Source organism: Lethenteron reissneri, chromosome 22 (genome assembly GCF_015708825.2).
Source record: "Lethenteron reissneri isolate LAM-NWPU_2019-01 chromosome 22, ASM1570882v1, whole genome shotgun sequence".
Classification (NCBI taxonomy): domain Eukaryota; kingdom Metazoa; phylum Chordata; class Hyperoartia; order Petromyzontiformes; family Petromyzontidae; genus Lethenteron; species Lethenteron reissneri.
The window spans coordinates 11,001,839-11,028,517 of record NC_083800.1 but is presented as its reverse complement, the minus strand read 5'-3'; the positions used below and the strand labels follow the sequence as shown (position 1 = coordinate 11,028,517).

General features: G+C 43.4%; 1 protein-coding gene across 1 annotated transcript in view; it reads right to left on the bottom strand.

Moving 5' to 3' along the window:
* Nucleotides 1–26,679, bottom strand: part of BIN3 (bridging integrator 3) — a 155,642-nt gene that overhangs the window by 34,301 nt on the left and 94,662 nt on the right. The window contains exon 7 of the mRNA XM_061556558.1: nucleotides 738–879. Within this exon, the coding sequence (XP_061412542.1) occupies nucleotides 738–879 (142 nt within the window). The remainder of the gene's footprint in view (nucleotides 1–737; nucleotides 880–26,679) is intronic.

Sequence of the window (26,679 nt, the reverse complement as noted above, 5' to 3'; positions counted from 1 at the left end):
AATGTTTGTGGCAAACTAAATCAGGCATATATTTTAACCTCCCCTTTTGTGTTATTTAAACTATTCAAATATAAACACAGCATCAAAGAGCGCATCCCGGTCGTTTGTAGCCTCGGCTAAAAAACAAGTTTCACTTGATACTTAAGGAAGACTTATTTACATCTGCATAAATTTGTCACTCATCTTCCCATATTTTTTTTGTAGCAGTCATTAATTGGCAATGTATGTTGAACTTCTTTCGCACCGTACGTAGCGAAATAAAAAAAAGTTATTTAATCTGGCTGTGTGGTAATGTGGTTAGATTACTGGACAATTGCAAGGTTGGGACTTTAATCCTAGTTGGGAGTGAACTCAGCTCATTATCTGTTTGGGGTCTATAAAATTCATATCGCTTGGTAGAAAATCAGAACAGTTGTGCTATAAGACCCGGCCTCCTTCATGGGAATGTGGAATTGTAGCCACTGGATCAGGGCCACATTTCTCATTCATTTGCGCAGGTGGACACCGACTTTGATCTCAAGAGGCTAACTCCAGAATGCTTGAAAAAAATTACACCCTCCATATGTTGAAGGGTTATCATATTTCTGGGGTCACAATACGATTAAATAAAGTATTATTATCTTAACCAGGTAGTGCTCAGAGTATCTATGTACATGGTTTTTATGATAATCACCCAAAACATACTTCATATGAATTGCTGCCAAGGCCGCCGCACACAATAAAACAAACCAACACACCTGATGTGTCTTGGCAATGTTTGGTCCCGTCTTTTCACGCTCCTCGTACTTCTCCAACTTGGCCTGGAGTTTCTTGCATTCCTGCAGGGCCTGCTCCCGGCGCTTGACTGCCACGTTCAGGCTCGGGAACACGCTGCTGAACCTAACCAGTCACAGGGAGGACCAGAAAGAGCATGGATTAAAACCACAGGAGGCTTGGGGCAATGGCTGAATTCGGACTGACAATAAAACACACGTACAAACACCAAATATGGTAGCTGTGGTGCTCATTAAAACCATGGGGACCAGTTTATGCATATATATGTTAAACTTCTTTCGCATTGTACGTAGCCAACCATGCTCATTGGAGGTGCAGGGGAAGGACAACAAACTAAACACAAAAAGTAGTTTTAAAGAACTGAATTCAAAAGCATAACAGACAGTATGTCTGCATAACATGATACCAATCTTATCAATGCTGGAGAGATTACTTTTGTTGACTCCCTCCACTAGGATTTGAACTCAGATCACGCCATACCAATGTGGAATTTTCACCAACGCCTCCGCCACTTCTGGTCGCGATAATGCACTCCTGTGACCTTGCCTCTGAGTGGCTCAGAGGCAGGTTAGAAGTGTCGAGTGTTATTCCATTGCAAATGCATAGACTAGGTTTTTGTACCCTGGTATAAACCTCTTCTTGAGTCAAAGCCACCATCCCCACAAGAGGCTTCTTTATCATATGTGAATTTATATTTCTAATACATATATTTTTTTTATAAATAAGATACTCCTGTGATCGCCGTAGACAGTGGCGTTGATGAAGAATAATATAACCCGTAAAAACAAAGTTTTTCACTATAAATCCTTTATATGCGTGGCGGCTAGAGTCCTCTCGTCCTCTGGCTTGAGATGGCTGCCACCTATGGGTCAGATGATTGCCTGCCACCATTAAGCAATTGGTAATTAAATATAATTTATTTTTTCCTAAAAAGTATAACATTTTGGAAAAAATGTTTCACGAAAATAAATTGTCACGCACAACGAGTCTGTGTGCAAAATGTCAGCTCGATTGGATCCCGGGAAGTGGGTTAAAAAACGACCAAAAGATTTGCACGGTCGTAAGCGCGCAAGCAAGCAAGCAAGTGAACTTAATATAAAGGATTTAAAAATAAGGTTTCACTTCGCAGCAAGGGGGTAGCAGTATCACGTGTTGCACTCTTGAGCACATTACAGCTCTGGCAGCAGACGCAACATACAAACTCTGCCATCAACAGTACTGGTCGGAATGAAATGTAGACCTTGGCGTTCTACCATAACATAGGGACTAAAACTGTGCACAGCAGTGTTATTCTTTCTGAAACCTGCACACCGTGTAACGTGTGTGACGGAATGAGCTCAAAATAATTGTCCACAAGCGCAAATCGTCGAATTGGTCCCAAGGCCATTCAGATGAACACAATATTCTGCAATTTACTACCTTGGTAAAACGTCAGCAACACGAAACATGGTATTGAGCGCAGGAGATGGAAAAACCGAGTAAATTGTTATATAAATGAGCACATTTTGGGTATGTAGGAATACACGTGCAAAGTACAAGCATTCTTTAATTAACAATTTGCCTGATTTGACAAGAAGAATAAAAACATTATGGAGGTGCAACGTTATCGTGGTAGTTGAATGTTTTATATGGTTGTGATGGTATTTATATGGTTAAGACGTATGTATGTTGAAATTCTTTCGCAATGTACATAGCCGACAGAGCTAATTAGAGGGACGTGGAAAGACAACAATTAAAAAAAAACATCTGCTTCTAATTATCCGGGTAAAATTTACTAATGTGATCTTGTGAACTGCGCACTTTTTTGTTTTGTCAATTTTAGTATCAACATAAGTAAGATAACTAGATTTTTTTTTTTACATAACGAGATCAACTTTGGCATATTCAGAAGCTGGCGGTGAAAATGCTGCAAGGGAAAGCGCCGCAAACACCTTTCACACCAAAACACACACACGAGCAACATATTTCAACATTCATGTGTGGGATATTTTAAGTTTAAACTAAATTATTCATCAAGATATGCTGGGGCTGTAATCCTGTTACATTCATAAGGACGGAGCCATGCAACAGCGAGGTTTCCTTTTTTAACCGGCTAGACGAGAAACCGAACCGATGAACACAGCTTCCTACACCCCTTTCTCCACCTCTGTCCACCCAGCAGGAAAAACGAGCGCACCACAGTTCATTGATCGGCAGGTCGTGTGTGGTGGTTTAATACATTCATGCGGAAAGAGCTGGTAGGAACGTTGGGTTGCTCGGTCAATGGCCAGGGTCAACGGCGGCGTGGTGTATTCCGCAAATATGCCCGACTGTGAGGGCGGGCACAAGCCGGAGTGAGTAGGTTAAACGTTGAGTTTTATAAGGGCACCACGGGGTGACCAGCCTCTCCCCACCCAACCCCTCCCCACCCAGCCCCACCCTCCCCACCCAGCCCCTCCCTCCCCACTCAGCCCCTCCCAGCACGACGGACGGACACAATACTCCCCTGTGGGCTGGTGTAACCAGGAGGTTCCTACCAGGAAAATTGTGGCTCCTCACACATCTTCCAGGAGGTCTGGCTAGCATGGAAAGAACTGACCACTGTCACCAGAGCGGATCTCTCTGTCTGTCGGTGATTGTCAACCTGGTTTCAAGGCTGATGGAGGGAACTCTAATAGCTCTGTCGAGCAGAGGCTCTTCCACCAGCAGTGGAGTTGGCAAGCGATTGCATGGCTGCACCTTGCATCCCTCCTTTGAACACTTTTTTGCAGCGATTTAAAGTGAACGTTTTGATGACCTCATTCGTGACATCAACCGACACTTCTTAAAGGGACGTAAGAGGTAAAACAGGAAATTCCACACAAGGTAATAAGCCTTTCTTATCTGCGTCTTGTAAAGCGGGAAATAAATACACAACTCTCATTCATTGCCATTAAAATGAAGGATGTTTGTCGCTACGTTTTCACCACCTGTCTGTAGGTGGTTGCCAACCAAGTTTAAAGGCTGAAGTAATAAGCGTTAAGAATTTAATAAAGTCGAAAGAGCATCTCAGCGCAGCCTATTTGTCCAACTTCAAAATTCCTCATTCGAATCTTTATTCGTACAAGACCTTCGCTGCGAAAGAAAGAACTCAACACTAAAAATCAACGAGCGAGATTTGTCAAACTGTTAAAACAGACCACCGTGATTCGTTATAACGGTGCTTTTGAAAAAAAAATGCCTGGCAAACAGCTAGAGGAGCAGCAGCGGCAGAAGCAGGAGGATTAAAACAGTCTTTATCATTGATCTACAACAAACAGTGCCGTGCAGCACACTTTGCCTTCATAAATTATGTAACCGTCCGCTGCACCGCTCCAAATTAGTCAGCACCACGCTATAATGGCTCTGACCCCCCCCCCCCACCAAAAAAAAAACGTAAAGTGAGACTGCAAAAGCAACAGGCTACCATGTGGAAGTAGTTTTGACGCCCCCACAGTCATGTTCTCACACACGGGCCCCCCCCCCTCCTCTCTTCCCATCCTCGGCCAAACGCCCCTGGGGCTGTATGCTTCAGCTGTCGTTTCCTCCGCGCTCCCCATGAACCGGGGATAGCCGCCTCCGCACACCGGTCTCGTCTCGACTGCCCTGCACTCTCGACTGCCCCTGCCCAAGGCTGCCCTATCCAAGGCTGCCCTACCCAAGGCTGCCCTACCCAAGGCTGCCCTATCCAAGGCTGCCCTACCCAAGGCACTCCTGTTCATTAATGGTGGCCATTAGACACAGTTTTTTTTTTGCTACGTTGATAAGGATTGTTGTATGTGCGAACTTCTTTCGCACCGTACGTAGCCAACCGTGCTAATAGGACAACAAACTAAACACAAAAAGCGGTTCTAAAGGAAATGATTTGGCTAGAGCCAAAAGTCGCTGCGAGAATGACTGGAGTTCGTGTGAAGGTTTATGCTCCTTGACGAAACCAGCAAGGTATTGTGGTTCATTTGCGGCAAGCACTTTATGTGCAATGAGAGGCTGTCCATAAATGACGTCATGCGATTTTGGACGATTTTTGAACCCCCCCCTCCTCGTCACACGGCGTCACAAAAAGTCAGACCCCGTCTCAAATATGACGTCACAAAGCTCTGCCCCCCCCCCCCCAAATAAAACATGCTTCAAATTGCTTTAAACTTCTAGATTTGAAACTTTCGTGACTGCAAGGATTCATAATTTTAGGTTCTTTCAGTAAAGTCACGTAGGTAAAAAGAAATAATAAAAATAATAGAATAACAGAATTATTTTATTTATATTATTATTTCTATTATTTTCAATATTCGATGTTTAAAATTATAATTTTATTTCTATAACTATTTCTATAATTTTAATTATTTATTTTTACATACGTGACTTTACCGAAAAAACCTAACTATTGTCATTGTAGTGCGTATTTAATGTGGCGCTGCACTCTGATGTTGTAGGAGAAAACATTGATTAAAAAGTCTATTTAATTAAAAGAACGTGTTGTCTATATTTATTTAAAGTTACGCATTTTGATGTGACGTCACATTTCTCAAACCCCCCCTCGTCACACATCGTCACAAATGTCTGACCCCCCCACCCCCAGGTGCGTGACGTCATTTATGGACGGCCCCTGAGAGCGACCTTATATATTCGTTCAGTAACTGGAAGCCAATGCAACTTGGCGAGCAGCGGACGGACACGGCCCGATCTATCTAAATCACCTATACTGCAGTACGAGGTGATGGTACTTGAGTGTTTTTATAAACTTTTATTGTCTGTTTATATTATTCGTAATCTTTGACGCTTAATATCTTCGGATCTACCAAGCCTAAAGAGCTGAAATTTTCAACACACACTCGTCGCCTCCTCGTGTGATAATTCAAAATTTCATTAAAAAAAACGGTCCAGGTCCCGCCCATCGTGGTCCTTTTCGTGTTTTTAACAAAATGTTACTCATTATTAAGCGTACATTTTACCCCCCATTTTTAAAATCGCAAATGGTCACGCCCACCTACAACGGCAAACGGCTGGACCAATCACAGCGGCTGTTGCTGTCCAGCCTATGGCCAATGAAAGGAGCGCTTCTATCGCCGCTCGTCATGGCGCCGGAGCGGCCGCTGTGCTGCCCTCTTCACGCGACAGCAACAATTACACAAAACAATTAGGCAATAAAAAAACAACACGCTTTCCAATGCACACACTTTATTTGCACTCAAAAGTAAATTATTTGTTATTTTGACCCCAGAATTAATCAAATTTTAAGTGTTCAATATTCGATGTTTAATTTTCTTTATTCAAAACACCCACTTTTATTGAGCACATAGAATTTCATTCATTCCGGGGTCAAAAACATTTTCTACTTTTGTGTGCAAATAAAAGTGTGTGCATTAAAAAGCTTGTTTTTTTACCCAATGTTTGTTTTAGTATTGGTGAAGTTTCTTAATGCGCACGTGTACAGAGGCCCATACTTTTCTCTTTTCGTAACACTGGGCCAGGACAGCAGGACGAATTCCACATTCCTACATTTGGAGTCAACACCTTCAAAGGGCAACCACATGACTTTTTCATGGTTATTTAAATTTTTAGAGCTCATGTTCTTTTTTTGTATATACAAAGCAGATAATTTAGTGCATTCTTTTAGCCCACAATGGTTAATGTCGGGAAACATTGCATTGTGAATGTTTTGCGGCCAACCAAAAAAATCTAAATGTTGCCCTGCCCTGGTGTGTTATTTAAACTATTCATAAAAACAGTGTTACAGACACATCGCAGTGTTTATTAAACTCAGCAAAAAATCACCATTAACCTGACCCTTAAGGAACACTTAATTATACCTACATCAACTTGCCTGCTTACCCTTCCCATATCTATGTCTGTAACAGTTTGTTTTCTTGCCTATAAGATGACAAATAAGCAAAAAACCCTTTTGGAGAGATAAAATGAAAACACCGTTCGCATGGGAAAACTTTGTTTAATCTGCTCCGGATGGCACTCTGAATTCCCAATCTTCCGAATTACTCGCAATCACACTGTTTGGAATTAAAATACTGGTTGGGGGTTGACCCAGAAGATCATCTCTGGCAATGATAAGGAGCATAAATCATGACGCCTGAACTTTGGTCTTCCTCACAGTGGCTTTCGGATAGTCATCGAACAAAGACGGTCACTGCATGGCTTGTTTTCAGATGCGCTTCTGCGGCTGTCCGGAGCGCTCTTCCTTCTGACATCAGGAAGCCACTGGAGCTATGCACTTTTAAATAATCTAGATTTTAAACAAATTTCTTTAGAAATGCTACTTTGGTTTATTTTGTTGTCCTTCCCCCGCACCTCCGATTCACATGGTTCGCGACGTATGGCGCGAAATAAGCTCAACATACAAGTACAGAAAAAGCCTGATATATAAAGTGGGTCAAGTTACGTCCCGCTAATAAATGTTTAACATGAACTTCATGGGAATTTTATATTGCTTGGCGTTACATCGCTGAGGTGAGAAGAGTCGAGGTATTCTTTTGAACTGTGGCTCTGCGCCCCCAGAGTTTTCGATTGAATGTTGCATACGATTCGTGAAATAAACCCACAACACTTACAATTCGAGTGGCTTTACTCTCCAATGTGCTGAACTAGTAACTAATTGGCACGTTTTGTTTACGTGATAAACCTTACTAATTGGGTGTGTCGGGCGGTGGAGGGTTTAACAACACATTTCGATTTATGCAATCTCACCCAAAAAAACCTCTTGTGTATAATATTGGTCACGAAAGCCTACATGTTAAACTTATACTGTATTGCCTTACAGGATGTGTACATATATTTTATCCAATGCCCCTGCCCATAGGAATGTAGAATATTCACATGTGGCTAAGGGCCACTGGGAAATGATCACTGCTTAACGCCTCTTTGAACATGGAGAAGATTGTGACTGACAACGTAATTTTCAACCACAAGCCTGCAACTGCTGTACCTTTCAAGAAAACACTAAAAACTAAATGTAGATGGTGTCACTACAGGTCTTAACATAAACATACCATTTCATTTAGGGTTCAATCGCAGTTCAACCTCATTTAATTTTAAATCTTACGAACTCCTTTAATCTCAAAGCGATTTCCATCTCTTTGACTCCATGGTGCATTGTTTGTGAGGTCATCGTTGACTGGGCTTAGACAATTAATTTTGATGCATCTGTAGTGACATGGAATTGGTCACTAAGTAGCATAGCGCTGGTTGCTGGCAGAGAAGGGGATCTGCAGCCCTGTCTGTCAGCAGGTCACGTGACAAGCCAGGGAGAGGGATGTAGGGGAAAGGTTACAGAAGGGGCACGTGAGGGAAGCCCGGGAACCCGCTAGTAGGTTCTAGAAGGGGGGTGTGGCCGGGGCGGAGCGAGGAGGATAAAAGGGGACCCCGAGCGAAGGCTCGGGGCTGTTGCCTGGAGTGGGATCCCCTCGTCGTGCTACTGGAGTCTTCGCCGCCGTCTTCATCTGCTCGGTGCCGTCAGTCAGACAGTCTGCCAGCTGTCCTGACTGGGGGCTGTCGTTACTCTGGGTGCACCGTGAAGGCTGTTAATAGAGTGTCCTCCTACTCGTAGTGTCTCTGAGTCAGTCACTACACATATAAACAGCTGCCTGTGCCTCACCTGGCCGATAGATTTGAACCAATGACCTTACAAATGCTGGCTGTGTGACCTGACAATTGCATAGATATATTCTCCTGAGCCACCCAGACGTGAAAATAAAGGGGAAAAAAATGCAAATCATAGACTAAATATTGACAATTCAGAAGAGTAAACAGGCTTGTGCGGGATACATCGCTCAACACGGTGATGGCCGATGGACGAGGCTGGTGACGGAATGGCATCCAAAGGACAGATCTTATCTCAGCGCACAGACGGAGAGATGAGATCAGTTCACACGCAGGAATGAGATGGATGGCAGCAGCACGACACCATGGGGGAAGGTGACAGCGTGGGGGAGGCCTTCATCCAGCAGTGGATAGACAACGGCTGACGACGATGATGGTTGAGGATGGTGATGGTGAAGCATTACTTGACTGTAAACAGTCTATACTCTTTGGTTCTTTCGGTAAAGTCACGTAGGTGAAAATAAAATGTAAATAGTCTGATGATATTTCTCGTGGATGTTACGTGAAATTCTTCTTCACATTACACTTCAGAGGTCGCAAAAGCCAATCTTAGACAGATTACATATCATACATTGAGCCATGCCTTTTACTATAAAGACACCGACGTTTACATTTCGTGAGGTCAGACTGCAAAGCGTAAACATAAACATATTGTACTCACATGCAATGTTGCGAGGATAAATTGTTTGTAAAATTCCTTGCATTTGTACCAAATTTTCTTGCGGAACGGTTTTGTTTCGAGCGTTAAAGCCTCCAAATATAACAAAAACACATCTTAAGCGTTTGGCTTACTCTCCGGCATCCATTTCCAGTCTAAACAAACACATCTGCCTCTGTCATGTGATAATGTTAAATGCATGATGGTTGGATGAACACGTGTACTGCAAATTCTGCTCTCTCACCATTCCTGCGTGATTAGCAAGAGGGAGAGCAGCGAGTACAACTTCACAGAACTTTTGTCATCTTGATTACTGCGGATGGAATTGGGAGAGAACCAGGGTAAACAGAACTGGTGGAAACTAGTTTTGAGCTGGCTGCAAGATGCCTCGAGAGACTTGATCTCTTTCTCTCTCTGCCTTCCCACATGCTGAGTTGTTGGGACTGAAAATCCCTTCCATGACCAGGCAGTTTCCTTGATGGCTTCCAGATGTTGTGATCAATGAGACATTAGCCTTGAATACAATGACTAAGCATGTTTTTACGGGGTGCTTTTATTTCATTTTTCCCCCTTTCCATTGTTTGTTTTCACCGCTGCCATGCCAACTTGAGCAAGCGTGTGGAAAATCGATGCATGTGACAAAGGGTTCATCCGAGGGAAGAGGGCCAACCATGTGGTGTCTTGGAATGAAATCACATCCAAGCTGAATCCACTCTCTTTTCCTTTGCAAATTTCAAGCCATAACTGACCCACCACTGAATGTTAGCGTTTTGGAAATTATATCAATAAAAAACACTGGGTTTGAGATTTTTTTTTAAGCTTCTTTGTGTATAACCCGAGCAGTTCTATTCATATTTTACTTTCATAACTTAAAACTCTTGTTGTTTTCTGAAAATGTATGGACTTAAATCATTATCAGGTGAAAATTAAAAGTGTCCCTGAGCTCATATCAGTATTGAGCTGAGCTCATTTTCATGAGTGGCCCTATAGCTCGTGGTTAAAGTTCCACATTCCTATGCTGAGGGTCAGTGTCCCCACACAATAACTACTGATGACCTCGCATAAAGTCTTACTCTTGCACATTTATTCAACGGGAACAATTCATTGGCTAATTTTTTTTTACAAAGTCACACTAAGTTAATTGTACCACGTGTTGTACATTTAAGATGTTTTTTTAAAATAAGTTCCCTACTTGCAAAACTTGATCCATTAATCATGTATTGTTGATTATTATTGTTGTTTGGATTTTATATCGAGTATTGCGTCTGAAGATCATTTAACCCCCCCCCCCCCCCCCGTCAATCTCAGTAGCGTCACACACTCGGCTTCAAGTTAAATCGTTCATTCATGAAAACTCTCGCCACAAGATTGTTCGCATAATGTCCAGCGTTATCGCCACAAAATACAGATCACACTGGCAATTGTAGTCACTTATTTCATAAAATAAAACATATGCTACAGACACTCTCCCAAGCTTTAAGCAGCTGCCTATTTCCATACTTATACACACGGGACAGATATTCGTAATAAAGAGTATGTCATGCTGACTTAGTGGGGGGGGGGGTTTCCACTGCACACTCTAATGGCACTTTTCTGCATGACTCACGCATGTTTTGTATAGCCACTGCGGAAGACACGATACACGCGGGTTGCGATGACCATCTCCCCCTGGGAACATGGAGTGGTAGCCTACCTTTGTGCAGATGGCAATTGCTTCGCCTCCTCCGAGGTCATTCCACAAACAGCGTCTCACTTTTGTTACTAGTTCCGTACATCACAGGGCTACGCAGCATATATGGACGTATTGGCAGTACACAGGTTCAGCATAACACACCGGTTCTCATCAAATAGTCTAAAATCTAAATTAGAATCAGCAAATCTGTTTAGAAAGTCTTTTACAGACCCTGTTGACAAGTTTGGCGCAATTCGAAGGTTTATTTAATCTACTGAGACTTGCTAAAAATGGTCAATTTTAACCGCTGATTTGGGTCCGTTGAATCGAGGAACCGTCCCGACCAAGGCTAGGGTACGTGGAGTCAAATCTGCCTTTGTAACATGGACCAGCCAATCGTCATCAGGTTCGATGCTATACGGGAACAAACTGTGAAGCTTCGTGTTCAGCTGCTCGTTATAACAATTGTCTTCCAACAGCTTCGACATCACGAGAACTGATTTTGACGCCCCACCCCGCAACATTTTTTGACCGGGGCTGCAAATTGTGGGAAAATATAATTATTGTGAAAAATGTGCTTCTTTTAATACCACACACCACCGGTGTACCGCCAATACGTCCATATGCTCCATGTTACATAACGCAACTCAACGAAGCTGAATGCTGGACCCTTAGGACGAAATATAAAAAAATATACCATGCAAGCGGATATCAGAAAATTACCGCTGAAATCATTTTATGTGACCCCTGACCTCTGTGCCATCAGCCCACCTATCCGAAAAAGGACTCTTGTCTGTTAAGTGTATGTTGCATCGTTATTGCCAACTGTTATGTTACTTTGAATTTGCAAAAGCTCACTATATTACACCTGTGAAACCTATTGGACATCTGTGAAAAAGAGCTTTATAGCTCATCGGATTCCTCCAGTATAAATATTCTGATTCTGTTTACAACTGTCGAGTATGTACATGCAGTATAATGAACACATGTCAACCTATTGTGTATTGATACACTCGGTATGCATCTAGGGTGGCAGAGTGGTACAGTGGTAATACTCAAGCCACTCCGCAATAACTCCCTAGTTCGATTCCTCACTCGGGCGCCTTTCTGTACAGAGTACGCTCTTCTCCCTGTTCCGAATGTGTTTCCTCCGGGAGCTCTGGTTTCCTCCCATAACTCAACAAAAAGATGTGCAATATAACTGGTATTGGCCAAACATCCTGATGCTGATTAAAGACTTGCAAATTACTCAACTGGGATTACGCAAAGCGACATTGCCCCATCCTGTGAAAACTGGGCAGGATCCCCTCCTGGGACAAGAGTCTTGAGATTCAGTGAGGCTTTCCTGGGTAAACATATGTAATAATAATACATCTAGCAAGAAGGGATATGTTTGGCTTTGGAATATAGTTGAATGCACGTTATGTTCGGAATTTCACGCCGGCGTAGGGTAAGAAACTTTATATTTCTAAAACGAAACGTGGTAAGAAAGCATTACTAGTATATATATAATTAAGAATGAGAGGTTGTATGTATATCGAACTTCTTTTGCACCGTATGTAGCCAACCGTGCTATTCGGAGGTGCGCCCTACACCGTAGGGGGCAACGATCGGGATCAGCAGATTTCCAGGGAAAGGGAAGAGGGGGGGGGGTGTAACCAAACAAAACCGAAATGAAACAAAATTGTCATGTTGTGGGCACGTGCAGGATGGAGGGGGTCCGTCTATTGAAACCGGTCGCTGGAATGATTACCCTGAGGTCGGCAATCAGGGGGAAGAGCTACACGTGGTAGGATATAGGGAGGGCAGCAGCAAGCGATAGTGGGGTGTTGTGGCATCAACAACATTGGCTGTGATGACCCCTTCACCTTGATCATACACCTACCAGTGGACTGAAAATGTCTTTACTCGCCTTACTGAAGCAGAAGTAATATAATTTGATGATTCTTTTTCCTACTTCTAAGGGATGCATGACTTAGCTGTGCCTTCCATGTCATTACAATGGTAATGCAATTAAGTATTCTAATAGCCGGGCATCGATTACTGACGTGAAATACAACAAATGTATTGGTTTAAACGAATTTCGGTTTATTTTACTTGCTGCATATTATTCCCACAATGCCTTCTTTCGGGTTCTTAGTCGAAAATTTTAACATTCTCAGCAAGTAGAAAAAAACTACTTTTTATTTTGTTGAAGTTAAAACTGTAATGTAAGAAAAGTTTGACCTTAAAAAAAACGACTCAATACTCTGCCTGTCAGGCTTTCCAGAATACACTTAGCAATCCACAGCATGGCAACCCCATGCACATTTTAGAATTACGAACATCTTTCTATCAGGCCCGTCAGTTAACACACAGAGCTGCATTTGATAGAAAGCTGAATAACATTATTTTTTACTTACTAAGTTTTCTAAAACAGCATAAACATATTTTAACGACCATTCCACGTTAGCCCAAAAGGGGCCCTACAGTTTATCTGCAGTTCAAATCACTTATGTAAGCCTCTGGGATTTCCTTGGTAAGCTGCAGATTGCAACGACTCGCTGACCAAAAGGGGAACAACACATGATGTCTCCCACGCCTGGCCAGTACATGATACCACTTTGGAGAGGTTATGCTATGGAGAGAGAGGCCTTTTCCTAGAAATGTGGAATTCCAACAAATGGTTTTGAATCAGTAATCTGAATGGCTTTGAATCAGTAATGTAAATGGGTGCTGAAGAAACTCGTTCTTTTGACTTGGAAAACGTATTTTTTTACGTTTATCATTAACATTTGCATAATCTACAGCTGGGAATGTATGTTTATCGTGTATTTATATGTATGCCGGGCCGCCTTAAAACCAGATATTGTTTTTCAAAATGTGATGAGTGGGGAGAGACTGGGTGTGGCCACCAGATGGTAACATGGTCATGTATATTTAAAAAATTTGTTGAAGGAAAACAAAAAAAAACTATTTGGATTGAATGCCAGTTTAAACAATGGAGATGCTCACTGCTGTGAACCGGGGGGTTCCCATCACCTTACGCTGGACTTCAGTGTTCAAAGGCAGAGGAACGATCGTGGGACAAAAAGGTTACTACTACACTTTTAGAGACGTTCCAAAAATAATCGCAGTCCTTCAAGTCTTTTTGATGGAATCGGTGCGTATATTACCCGGTCTGATATACGCTTCGGAGACATGCACACCGACAATGAAAGTGGCACAAAAGCCGAAAATTACACAACTATGCGTGGTGTCGAGGTGCACGCTTGGAACTACAATGAGACACGGATTCGAGAACATATTCATTTTTTGGACAATTCAGACCGTAAAACAAAAGTACAATAAGTGGGCTTGGTGAAGACTTCACTAGAAGGGTTGATCGCCTTTGATCGAGAATAACGGCCAAGTGGCAGCCGAAGGAGGCAAGGCGTACGAGGGTTGGTACACGGCGGAGAGATGACATCGGCTCGTACGCAGGTGCTCGTGGATCGTTACATTGCAGGATAATGGGAGACGGTGATTGGCTATGGGAGGCCTTCATCCAGCATTGGATAGATCATGGCTGACGAATCCAACAAAGACGTTCAACACCAGGTTCGTACTTCCATATTTTCATTATGGGCAGCTATAATGAAAAAGTGCATTTTTTAAATATATCATGGAATCTTTGATCAATAATATTCTAACATGTGAACAAAGTTAACATGGGTTATTTCTTAACCTAAATGGTGTTCACCCATCCTTAAATAACAGAGATTTCCACGAGTAACAGCTCATTAGACAGTTCTTGGTTGAATGAAAACTACTACTTTGCGAGACCAGAAACTTATATCCTAAAATTAACCTTAAATACAAATTACATGGATTTTTTGTAAGTAAAAGGATAGTTTAATAGCGCCGGCTGGTGGACAGTAGCGGCAACTGTGGTGGGCAGACAGTACACACGCCGGTGACGGTGTGCACGGTGTGTGGGCTGAGAGGAGGAACTAGGGTAAGGATCACGGAGGACCTCATCTGGAGGCCACTGGAGTCTGCTAGCGGGTTCGAGAAGGGAGGCGCGGTCAGGGTGGAGCCAGGCCGCACTGGGAGCATAAAAGGAGTCGAGAGTGGAGCTCGAGGCTGCCGGTTCTGGGAGTGGACTCATCTCCTCGTCGCTGTCGTCTCGTCGCCGTCGTCGCTAAACGTCTCCGCTAGATATTGCGCTACAAAGGATAGTAGTTGGCTATCTCAGTCAGCGCCGTCAGTGTTAGGCGGCTCGTGTTATGTACAGGCTCGGTTGAGACCGTCAAAGTTGTTAATAAAGAAACATACTTTGTATATAAGACGTACGCATAGGCATTCTGGCAGGGACTAACTGTGCAGAAAACAGAATATTTCAACATTCACGTCAATATTTGTTTTCCCGTGTCCCCACCCTGTTCCAAAGACAACACAGTTGTATCACATTTGGGATGAGGCAAATGTTTACGATGGTAAATGAGCACTTCAAAAGCTCACTGGGCACCAAGACTAACCAATTTGACAACCGACATCTTTGGCATGCCGGCCAGCTTTTTCTGAGATCCAGAGCGAACACGACAAAATAAGCCATGCTCACGTCAGGTTGCAATATTTTTTTACGTTTAAAACACAAGAAAGAAACCTGGTGTCCGTTGGGGTTTTCACAACAGTTTGAAGTACACGCAAGATTAAGATATGTTTAGACACAGCTTCAATAGTGTGCTGTTTGTTGTTGGCTGCTGAGCAGAGCACCCCACCGCTGAATTATCTCAGTTTTTCAAGGACGCATTGTGTGTAGGCGTAAATAATCCAGCTGGTTGATGCAGTTATAAAAGGGTGACTCAACTCGGCCATCAGACCCATGGGGGTCAATAAACGAAATTCTACTTGATGGTTCTTGCTACGGATAGACCGGTCCCCTTCCATAGAGATGTGGAATTTTAAACACTGGCTCAGGCCTGATAACAAAGCTACACACTTCCCCGAATTATTGTCATCATAACTGATATAAGTTGATGTAGATGGATGTATTCTACGTGAGCGTCAATTGGTATAATGAGCATAACATCGCTCAGAAGCTTCTCGCTGCATTACCCGTTTGTGGAAGCAATATCAAAGCAGATGAGGATTATCGGCACGCTCAACTACTTGATGCCAGCCCTGGGTCACTCTCTACCGTCTCCTTGCTGGTAATAAGAAAGCCAAGTTATAAGAACGCCAAACTGAATGCTACCCACAATTTGCAGTTGATTATATCTTCAAACGTGCCAGTAAATCCATCACAGGCAGATCAGGCGTACGCAAGCCTAAATGCACATTTAAGCATACACTATTGAAGACATTCATAGTCTAATTTTTTTTTTATCAAAACAATTTAATGTTGGTTCCCATAATTGGTAAAGTGGCATGTTTTTCTCATCTTGGGGGCGGCTGTTTTTAGGTACTGCGTGGGATTTGCTAAACGAGATCCCTATCTTGCATTGGCCAAAGCATACCCCCCCCCCCCCCCCCCCCCGTGCCACATTGGACTCTGCAAGCATTTATTTGCACAGAAAATACTGCAGGAAGAAACACCCGGGGTTAATATACTTAATGGTTAACCTTTATAGCAACTGGCACATGGAAACAATTAAGTGGGCGTTTTATTATTATTGCTATATATTATGTGCCATGCAGCCAAAGCTTACGGAGATGATCCGGTTAAGGCATCTATATCCATTCAGGGTGTGATGGACAACGTTTGAGATTTACACGTGCTCGAGAATTACGCCCTGCACTCGCAACATGTCATCCTTCTTGACGGGGTACTGCTTTACCGCTGTGGTATTTTTAGTTGTCGGATCTTCAGACGGCGCAGTGACAAGCTTACCAACTCTCAGCCTGTGGGCCACACTTTCCGCGCGAATCGCATCTGGGAGAAACGTGACCTGAAACGACCGCTTTGATTTTCTCTTTGCATTTTCCCTGCACGGTGTTCATTTTCGCCCCCCCTCTAACCCCCACCAGCCACACAAGACTGTCGATGCGTTCAAATCAAATTGTCTCAAATGCTCCAACGAACAGTGCGGCGGTGCTCATCCCTGTTGGTACCTTTGAGCCAAAAGGAGGACATTTCGTTTTGACGTGCACGAGGCTTCGTCTCGCCACGGCATAACTGCTGTTGGGTTCACAGAGGGATAATGGGCTGATTGGAGCCCTGACTGGGATTTGAACGTACACTTTATTGATTTTATTCCCTACCAACGGTGACAGTCAGCCAGACATAAAATGTTATGTAAGCAACAATAAGAATGATATCAGAACTTTTTAATGGATGCATGTTTTCATAAAACTTCAGTTGCACTAACCTAATGTCAGCATTATGAATTTTTAAGTCTCCAAATTTGTGTAGATTGTCATGTGATAGTATTGTTTTTTTAATGACGTAGTTTAGTGAAAGAGATTCAACGTACATATATACGTACGATTTAAGAAAGGCAGTGTCTCCCTGCTCAAACGAACACGTGATTGGTCACCATCTCAACATATGAATGCGTTTGGCTACGTACGGTGCGAAAAAAGTTCAACATACATACATACAAGCTTCACATTACACCGATAAACAAGAAGAGATACACATGGATTACAGAATAAATTCAAATCAGAGACATAATATTGCCTGTAAGGAAAATTAAGCAGGCTTCGGGCAGGGCACATCATGAGAAGGAATGATGGCCGATGGACGAGACTGGTGATGGAATTGCAACCAAAGAAGATAAAGAGTTGGATTGAGACATCAAAGGACTCTATGGGTAGGCCTTCATCTAGAAGTGGGTAGACCAGGGCTCCAGTAAATCCACACGTGTATGTGATGTATTCTAATTGTCACATTTGAATAAGGCCAACTGTTGATTTAGAATTTACCCGCAAGATTTTAACTGTGTTATTTTATGGGCAATTTATAAACCAGACAAATAATTTCTCCGCATAACAAAAACACGAATATGTTTATGAAACTATTTGTTTTCATACAGCTGACAAATTCCCCAATGGTGACATTGAATTTATTTATTTAAACAAATAAAGTTCAACCAAAAAAATCCTTTCCATTAGACTGCCATTTAAATTCAGCAGTTACATCATGTGCGTAGGTTGGGAGAAAATAAATCAGATGCTCTCTTAGGTAAAATTCTATTTAGTCTACATGGCATCATGGGAAAACACATGCAACACTCTTCAAGCTGACAAGAGTACATGTGCAGAACAACCGGATGTAGCCAGTATATATATAAAACATTTAATATAAAATTTTATATATATTGATGAAGATAAAAGGAGACAGTATTTTACATTTTCCAGCAGTAAGGGACCAATGAAAGTGTTTAAACAGTACACGAGTTGCTCACAATCGGAAGGATTTGGATTGAAATCTTGTTTGGTGGTCCTCAACGACCCATCACCCCCCAAGGATCGTTCAAATAAGTCCACAGTGGTTACATTGGGTAGCGATTGGCCGCTGACATTTAACTGTGGACTCTCACCCCACTGGATCAGGACGGCCAAGGGAGAAGAATGCCACCTCAATGTACATCATTTGAGCCGACGGACACTTACGCGTTGACTTGAATAGAGACCGTCAAAGCTGTTAATAAAGAAACATACTTTGTATATAAGACGTACGCATAGGCGTCCTGGCAGGGACTGTAACTGTGCAGAAAACTCTTTTCACCTAACCACCACAGCGCTTGCAGAGTACGCTAGAACTCTCCACGGCAGCGCAATTCGTGTCCACCTCCTCTTTTTCTGCAATATTTTGCTGTCTTTTCTTGGATTTTCTGTTTGCACATAGTCACATAGTCACTTTAAGATGTTTTACTGGTAGGAACCTCTGGTTACACAAGCCCACAGGGGATTATTGTGTCCGTCCATCGTGCAGGGAGGGGCTGGGTGGGGAGGGTGGGGAGGGGCTGGGTGGGGAGGGTGGGGAGGGGCTGGGTGGGGCGGAGCTGGGTGGGGAGGGGCTGGTTGGGGAGGATGGGGCTGGGTGGGGGTGGGAGGGGTGGGGCTGGGTGGGGAGGGGGTGGGGCTGGGTGGGGAGGGGCTGGTCACTCCGTGGTGCCCTTATAAAACTCAACGTTTATACTACTCACGCCGGCTTGTGCCCGCCCTCACAGTCGGGCAGAATGCGGGGGAAGGACAACAAACTAAACAAAAAACAGTTCTAACGAGATGAGTTTTCAATCTAGATTGAAAATTGCATAGCTCCAGTGGCTTCCTCGTATCGGAAGAGCGGTTCAGACGGCCGCAGAAGTGCACCTCAAAGCGCACCTGAAAGCGCGCGATGCGTTCACCGCCTTTGTTCGATGGGGAGCCAAAAGCCGCTGCTGCAAGGATGGCTGGAGTTTGTGTGATGGCTTATGCTCCTTGATGACATCAGCAAGGTATTGTAGTTCGTTTGTGGCATGCACTCTGTGTGCAATGAGCATGACATCGTGTATTTGTCTGGCAACCGGAAGCCAATGCAGGCGCAGCGGGCACCGGACGGACATGGTTGGATCAACCTCAAGTACAGACTCTGTTGCTGACACTCATATTGAAATGACTCAAATTCAAATGAATGTTCAAAGAAGTTAAAAGTAAAATCAAGATCAGATATCACCATAATTCCAGTATAAATACTGGAAAACAAGCACTACTTTTCATCACGGGTTCCGCTATGACTGCGGCGAGATGTTGCAATAAAACACAGCCCTGCCTGACCAGAGCCATTCCTTGGGTTCTTTACATGGATTGAGCTGGCTGGGTGGCTGGGGGGTGAAGGCCCATACGTCAGAACATTGAGCCAACACCCACTAACATTCTGAGTTTGAACATGTCAGCCACCTTAAGCATCTCCCTGCTCCAATGTGCAGTGCAAGGGTTAGCCACTTCATGAGATACACTGCACCAGTCACCGACACGCTCCGGACACAGACATTAGAACACCATTCCAGTACCCAGCACCCTGGGAACCTAGCTAAGGCATTAAATGTTGCATATACATTAAATACATTTGATATATACTTTTAGGCGTAGGGGCTCCCCTCCCCGTCCCCCCCTCCTCTCGGGGTGGGGGCCGGGGATCGAGCCCCCACCCACGTGACCTCCCCGTGGCCATCTTTCTTAGTGTTCAAATTCCCTGCTTAGCGAGACAGGAACTTGTACTGGTAGGAACCTCCTGGTTACACCAGCCCACAGGGGATTATTGTGTCCGTCCATCGTACAGGGAGGGGCTGGGTGGGGAGGGGAGGGTGGGGAGGGGCTCGTTGGGGAAGGTGGGGAGGGGCTGGGTGGGGAGGGGATGGGTGGGGCTGGGAGGGGTGGGGATGGGTGGGGAGGGTGGGGCTGGGGCTGGGTGGGGAGGGGCTGGTCACCCCATACGTTTAACCTACTCACGACGGCTTGTGCCCGCCCTCACAGTCGGGCATATTTGCGGTATACACCACGCCGCCGTTGACCCTGGCCATTGACTGAGCAACCCAACGTTCCTACCAGCTCCCTCCGCAGGAATGTGTTTTTACAAGAGCTTAGCGAATGAACGGCTACAGCCAGCGAGTGGTTAACAATCCATGTCTAATCAGAACCTTCTAATTGTGAGTCAATCGCTTTATCCCTGATCCTGCTACCTAGCCAGATGAGATAAATGAGACATTTCACTTAATTTGATCGAGTGCATCAAGGATACAATTAATGAATAGATATATCACGTGAGTGATATGTGGCAGAACACTCTTTGCATATCTTTAAGGATTGTCGTATAATTCTTATTATTATGGCAAGAGCCAGTCCTTTATAGCATCATCTTCCCTCGTGGTATGCTGCCTTTAGAAGTCCACAAGGACCATTCTTTACCTCAAGACTTGAGTATAATAACACATTTTGGATGTGACGAGTGAAAGACGCTCTATACAAGAAAAGCATGGAGGCCCCATCCATTTGGGCGGTGCTGTGGCAGTGCCCAATTCAAAACGATTGCGAATTCAACTCCTGCTCCAAGAAGAGCGGTGTCTGCCATAACACATTCCTGTGGAGGGAGCTGGTAGGAACGTTGGGGTTGCTCGGTCAATGGCCAAGGTCAACGGCGGCGTGGTGTATTCCGCAAATATGCTCGACTGTGAGGGCGGGCACAAGCCGGCGTGAGTAGGTTAAGCGTTGAGTTTTATAAGGGCACCACGGGGTGACCAGCCCCTCTACACCCAGCTCCACCCCTCCCACCCCCCACCCAGCCCCACCCAGCCCCACCCTCCCCCTCCCCACCCAGCCCCTCCCTGCATGACGGACACAATAATACCCTGTGGGCTGGTGTTCCAGTATAAATATGAAATTGGCTCAGTATCACCAACTAAGATGAGCACAACCCAGACACCAGAGGTCAGCTGTCACTACATTAATAGCCACATCGTTAGCCGAAATGATAATTACATTGTAATTGAAATTCATTACGAATCGCACAAATTACAATTGCAATTAACCCTGGGTCTGGCACAACCCAATAAACTCATTTGCACATGGGAAGAGACATCAACTGTAATATAGGCCAGTGGAGAAAAAAAGTCCCCCGTTAAAGCACTTCACAAACGTGCTTCTAAATCCAAGCCGCTGTCTGAATAATCAACACCTTAAACATCAAGTTAGAGGCCAATGTGAAAAGTACTCGTTGGTTGCTCGGGGGAGATTTCTAAATAAGAACTGCAGCCATGTCATGAATGCGATAAATAAACGATGAAATTGGGAATGACGTTATAATACCAGATAAAAAAAAAATGTAAGAACCACTTAATTGTCAATAAAAAGAACACACTTGATATTATTAGGCACTTGCACCTCTTGTAATTAAACCGAGTATAGAAAAACATGTTGACGTCGATCAGATATTTACAAACTAGTAAGTTAAAATTAAAAGTTCTGAATCGCCTATTAAGATATCATCTAATAAGTCTATTGCAACCCATGCATAACAGTTTTCAATTTGCACGTTTTGTTGTTGTTGGAAATATGCAGGCAAAATTACTTTACCCAAAAGCAGCGAATACAACTTTCACCTGGATATTTCTTACACCGTATTAGAAACGTACTTTTGTTTTAATCACACCGGTGAAACCACAGCCCTAGTTCGAAAACAATGCCAAACACTTGAAGAATGAACATAAACATTGATTGCAGGTGGAGATGTGGACAGGTGAACGTAGGTGATCCATAGCGTTTAGCGTTGCTTTGACGTTGAGAACTTTGCCAGGACTCCATAAAACACTCCGTGATTCGAGCATGGGACATTTTTGTGTGTCTTCAGTTTGCTGTCCTTCCCCCACAACTCCAATTAGCACGGTTGGCTACGTACGGTGCGAAAGAAGTTAATTATACATACAAATACATTGCTGTTGGTGTTTTTAATCCCACTGGCACAAAGTCACTTAAAAGGCGAATGGCACACCTGGCTTCAATACTCGAGTGTGAGCAGCACATTAAGAAGGCTTGTGTGAAGCACTTCAATCCCTGTATGAGATACTCAAGATGTGCCAATGCACTTAGACAAGATGTGTTAAAAGAAGAATACGCAAATAATAAATCAGATCTACAGTCTTGATTTGAAGCTTTCGTGACTGCAGGACTCCATACTCTTTGGTTCTTTCGGTAAAGTCACGTAGATAGAAACATAACAGATCACGACGTTTCGATCGCAACACAAGCAATCGTCATCAGGTGGGACAACCACAGCAAGAAAACCTGCTGAAGTATGCGAGAGATCTGCCGTGGCACGAGGTTATATAGGCCTCGGCAGTAGAGGGGGGGGGGGGGGGGGGAGAGGAAGATTGAGCGGCATGGAAGTAATGTTTAGTTGAGGTATTGTGGCTTCATGAGGAGAAATAGCTCAATTGACTTCTCTTGCAGGCAAATACTGCTTTAATTGCAGGCAATTGTCAGAGCAAACTTGACTGATAGATTACGATACCGAGTGGCTATATCACCATTAAGAAGATAACACGCGAAATGTACCAAGATAACGTCATGAAAGCATTGCCGAGATAAAACCAACGTTCCACTTGCGCGTGATTGTGGACGCATGACATCAGCGGTGCGACTGGGCTGTAAAGAATGCGAGTTGCTAAAATCACAATGAAGACAGACACTCTGTAAGCTGTTGCAGTGACCACACATAACCTTGTGAAAGGCGTATGAATCACCGACAGACTTCCATGCGGGAAGCAGCTAAAACTACATGCTTGCATGTAACTAAGTTCATCAAGGTAAGGAGTTTGCAGGTATGCATGCATGTTCTTTCGCACCGTATGTGGGCAACCTGTGCGAATTGGAGGTGCATGCGGGTGCATAGTTTCCCGAAGCAATATTTGAGTGAATTGAGTTTGGAACTTGACAGTATTCAACCCCTTCAAGTGAATTACATTGAGCACATTAGCAAGTAAAAAAAAACAACAGATCAAAACTTTAATTTGACTTAAGAAAATCACAAATGTAGGAATGTTAAGCTATATCAGGCAAAGAGGAGTCGGGGCAGAGTGTGTGACTCAAAATTTAAATCTCAGTTGGTAACCAACCCAGCCTATCATCCCATCTGGGGATGCTAAAGCGAGCACAGGGTTGTGATAATTAAAAAGTTGTTGCATCAATGGGGAGAGACACTTGAACCGAAATTTACTTACATAATGAGCAATGTCTAATCTCTAAATACCGAAAGCAAAATTATCACGGCAACATTTAACGACATGGACAGTTGTGACCCAAGGACCACGTGTTTTTGCTCAAAATAAACCACGCAAAAATGGCATTAAAATTGTACGTTAATTAATTAGAAGCCTTTTACAAATACTAGTTTTGGAATAATTTAAGCCTCCCCCCCCCAAAAAAAAACACTGGTAAGCAAGAGAAAGCGATACACAGCGCACATGTGCAACGGGCAGGGGGAATTTATAACCTAAAGAGGTCATGATTATATCTCTCACACACCCATCTTCCGCCCAGCCGGCTGCATGGTTTCCGATGACTCACGCATCACGGGGAGAGTTGCAGGCGGGGGAGGCTGGAGGAGGAAGGGGGGCATCTGAACAAGGGGTCTGAGCCCCGCAGTGTAGCCACTCCCAAACACCAGACGGGTGGGTGGGCGGATACAACCCTCAGTCGCACAAACCATACACTCGGGTTTCTGGGTAAATCCGGCTAACTGTCAACGCGCGGGGCCTTTAGGATCGGCCCACGCAAAGGTGTGGCCTGGCCACACCAGAGACCAGCAGCGAGATCAAAAGAGAGGGGAAAAAAACAGTTTCACGAGTTCACTTTCTCGGCCACGTCACCGTCATTGTGGAAGGGGGGGGGGGTGGCATTTGAAAATCCCAAGGCAAACTTCCCCGTCTACATTGATATGCGAGTCAAGTGCCGCAACCACAAAATGTGTGGGGTTTTTTTTTTAACCGAAAGGTCAGATCACAAGTTTAGACGATCATAGTTTTGAACAGCCGGTGAACCCGTGCAGGTTTTGTTTTGGGCAATCACGGGACAGGAAGAGAGCCCAGTGTCATTTGTTTTGCTACTTAAAATATATTTTATATGTCAGAATGCAAATATTGCACTATAAATAACGTCTTCTGATTGGAAATAAGTCTCAGGCAAAATATGTTTTAGAACTCTTACGATATGCATTCATTCGGCATGTCGCTGTGGTTTGAATGCTTTTCTCACAAAAGGAAGCTTGCAAGTTAATATTTGTTGTAGACTTAGCCCGTCATCCCTTTGAGTTTGTTAAAACAAGTACTCCACTTTTTCAGATGTAAAAAGCGGCTCTCCTATGGAGAAATTGGACTGCTACCAGAGGTTGTATGTCATTTCTACCATTGGCTTGGGGCTGCAAAAAAGATGAGCCTACAACCACGACTACATGTTGGAGCATGGAGACAATTTGACTTCACGTGTACACACTTGATTGCGTTGAGCATTCGGGTTGAATGGAAGTTGTTCGTCAGTTTTAAACTTTCCAGAATGGGTGCGCGATACAAGGAGCTCTCATTCACATCCACTGACTGATGCAATGTTTTTGGAGAACTGTCGTTTTGTAATGAGACTTGAAAATACACAATAACATTTCAAGATCTGCCAAACCTTCGCATTTTCTGCACAAGTATTCGCCGTCACTTGCAGGCACAAATCAGATTATCTTAATTTCCCTGCCATTCGTCACTCTACTACTGTGTCGTGTTGGTCAAAACGGGTTGTTTTAACCATATTTCACCACACCAGTAAATGCAACTTGGTGAAGGGCATGCTCAGGACTGGTTCATGTCCCACTGGCCACTGATGTTAAGCCATAGCTGGCAATGGAGCTCAGGTCGCCGGGTCAATCGTGTGGTGTGGCAACTACCATAGCACCGTGCACCCAGTAGCTGCTTAGGTGCATAGGAATAATTTCTTACATACAACCTACAACAAGTTATGGATAACAGTAAGCTTAAAGACATCAGTGCATTTCATAAAAGCACAGCCATATGTGTGCTAGCCACTGAGCCAGTTTACTGGAGTCAATCGTTCACCATTCAAGTAATTAATCTCTCTGTGTAATCGTTTTGTCAAAGTGTTCCATATCCATCAAAGTTCACAAGAAAGATTAAGTGGCATAATTCACAAGAGTAGGCTATCTCATATGGACATACCTCCTTTGGGTTGCGATCTTAAAAACCTGAACATTAATTGAAAATTTCGATTTAAAGCTTTCGTGACTGCAGAGATTCATCTTCTTGGTTCTTTCGGTAAAGGCACGTAGAAGGGAAATAATAAAATAAAAAAAATAAAAACGTCGTGAGAATTTAATTTTATGTTTAACTTTTATTATTTTATTATTTCCCTTCTACGTGACTTTACCGAAAAAACCAAGAAGATGAATTGACAAATTGTATATCGAAACGTATTTTCCCATAAGGTCCCATTATATGACCTAAAATACGTTCCAAAGAAAGTATTGTCTGACCCAAAACCATATAAATGAACACTTTTCAACACAACAAAAGATGTTTTAATGCTTCACTTTGTAGAATAATAACGAGACAGGTAATGTAAAAGAAACACCGTACGCCAATTTTACTAACCAGAAAACTGTGGTGCACGTGGTGTGAGTTGTAGAAGGGTGACTGGGGGGGAGGGGCAGTAAGGAGTGGGTGGAGCTTCTACACTTGGCTCTTCCTCTTCTGTACGCTCTCGTGGATTATCCGACAAATACATTTACTGGGAGGCGTTTTGATTTTTTTTTCCACCAAAAATATAATTTAGAATAGGAAAACGTAAAAATGTAACATACAAGATGCAAACCGAAAAAAAGTGTTAATTTATGATGAATGTAATAAGGAATCGTTGTAAATTGAATTCACGAACATCGGGGTACGCCTGCAGCCAAAACATACAATTATGACTGCGTTGCCCACGAGTTCGGAGTACTGGATCTTATTTTATATTTATAGAGTGCCTTACTTCAAGGAGCTTTACATATTTCGATTTAAAGCTTTCGTGACTGCAGGGATTCATATTCTTGGTTCTTTCGGTAAAGTTACGAAGAAGGGAAATAATAAAATAATATAAATAAAACAATTTGAATTTTTTTTAAGTCACGTAGAAGGGAAATAATAAAATAATAAAAATAAACCAATTAAATTGTTTTAAGGGAAATAATAAAGTAATAAAAACAATCCAATTACATCGTTTAGTATTATTATTTTATTATTTCCCTTCTACGTGACTTTACCGAAAGAACCAAGAATATGAGCTTTACATAGTTTAAAAAGCGGTAACAAAAATCGAGTGATTTAGATGGCAGGGGCGGTGCAAGGGCCGAGGAATGAGTGACCATAACAAAGGGGGACACACAGGGGTCACCAGAGGGCCACGTGGGAGGGATGGGAAGGAGTGGAGGGGCGAGGGGAGGGAAGAGGAAGGGAATTTGCAATGAAAAAAAGGCGAGGATTTAAGAGAG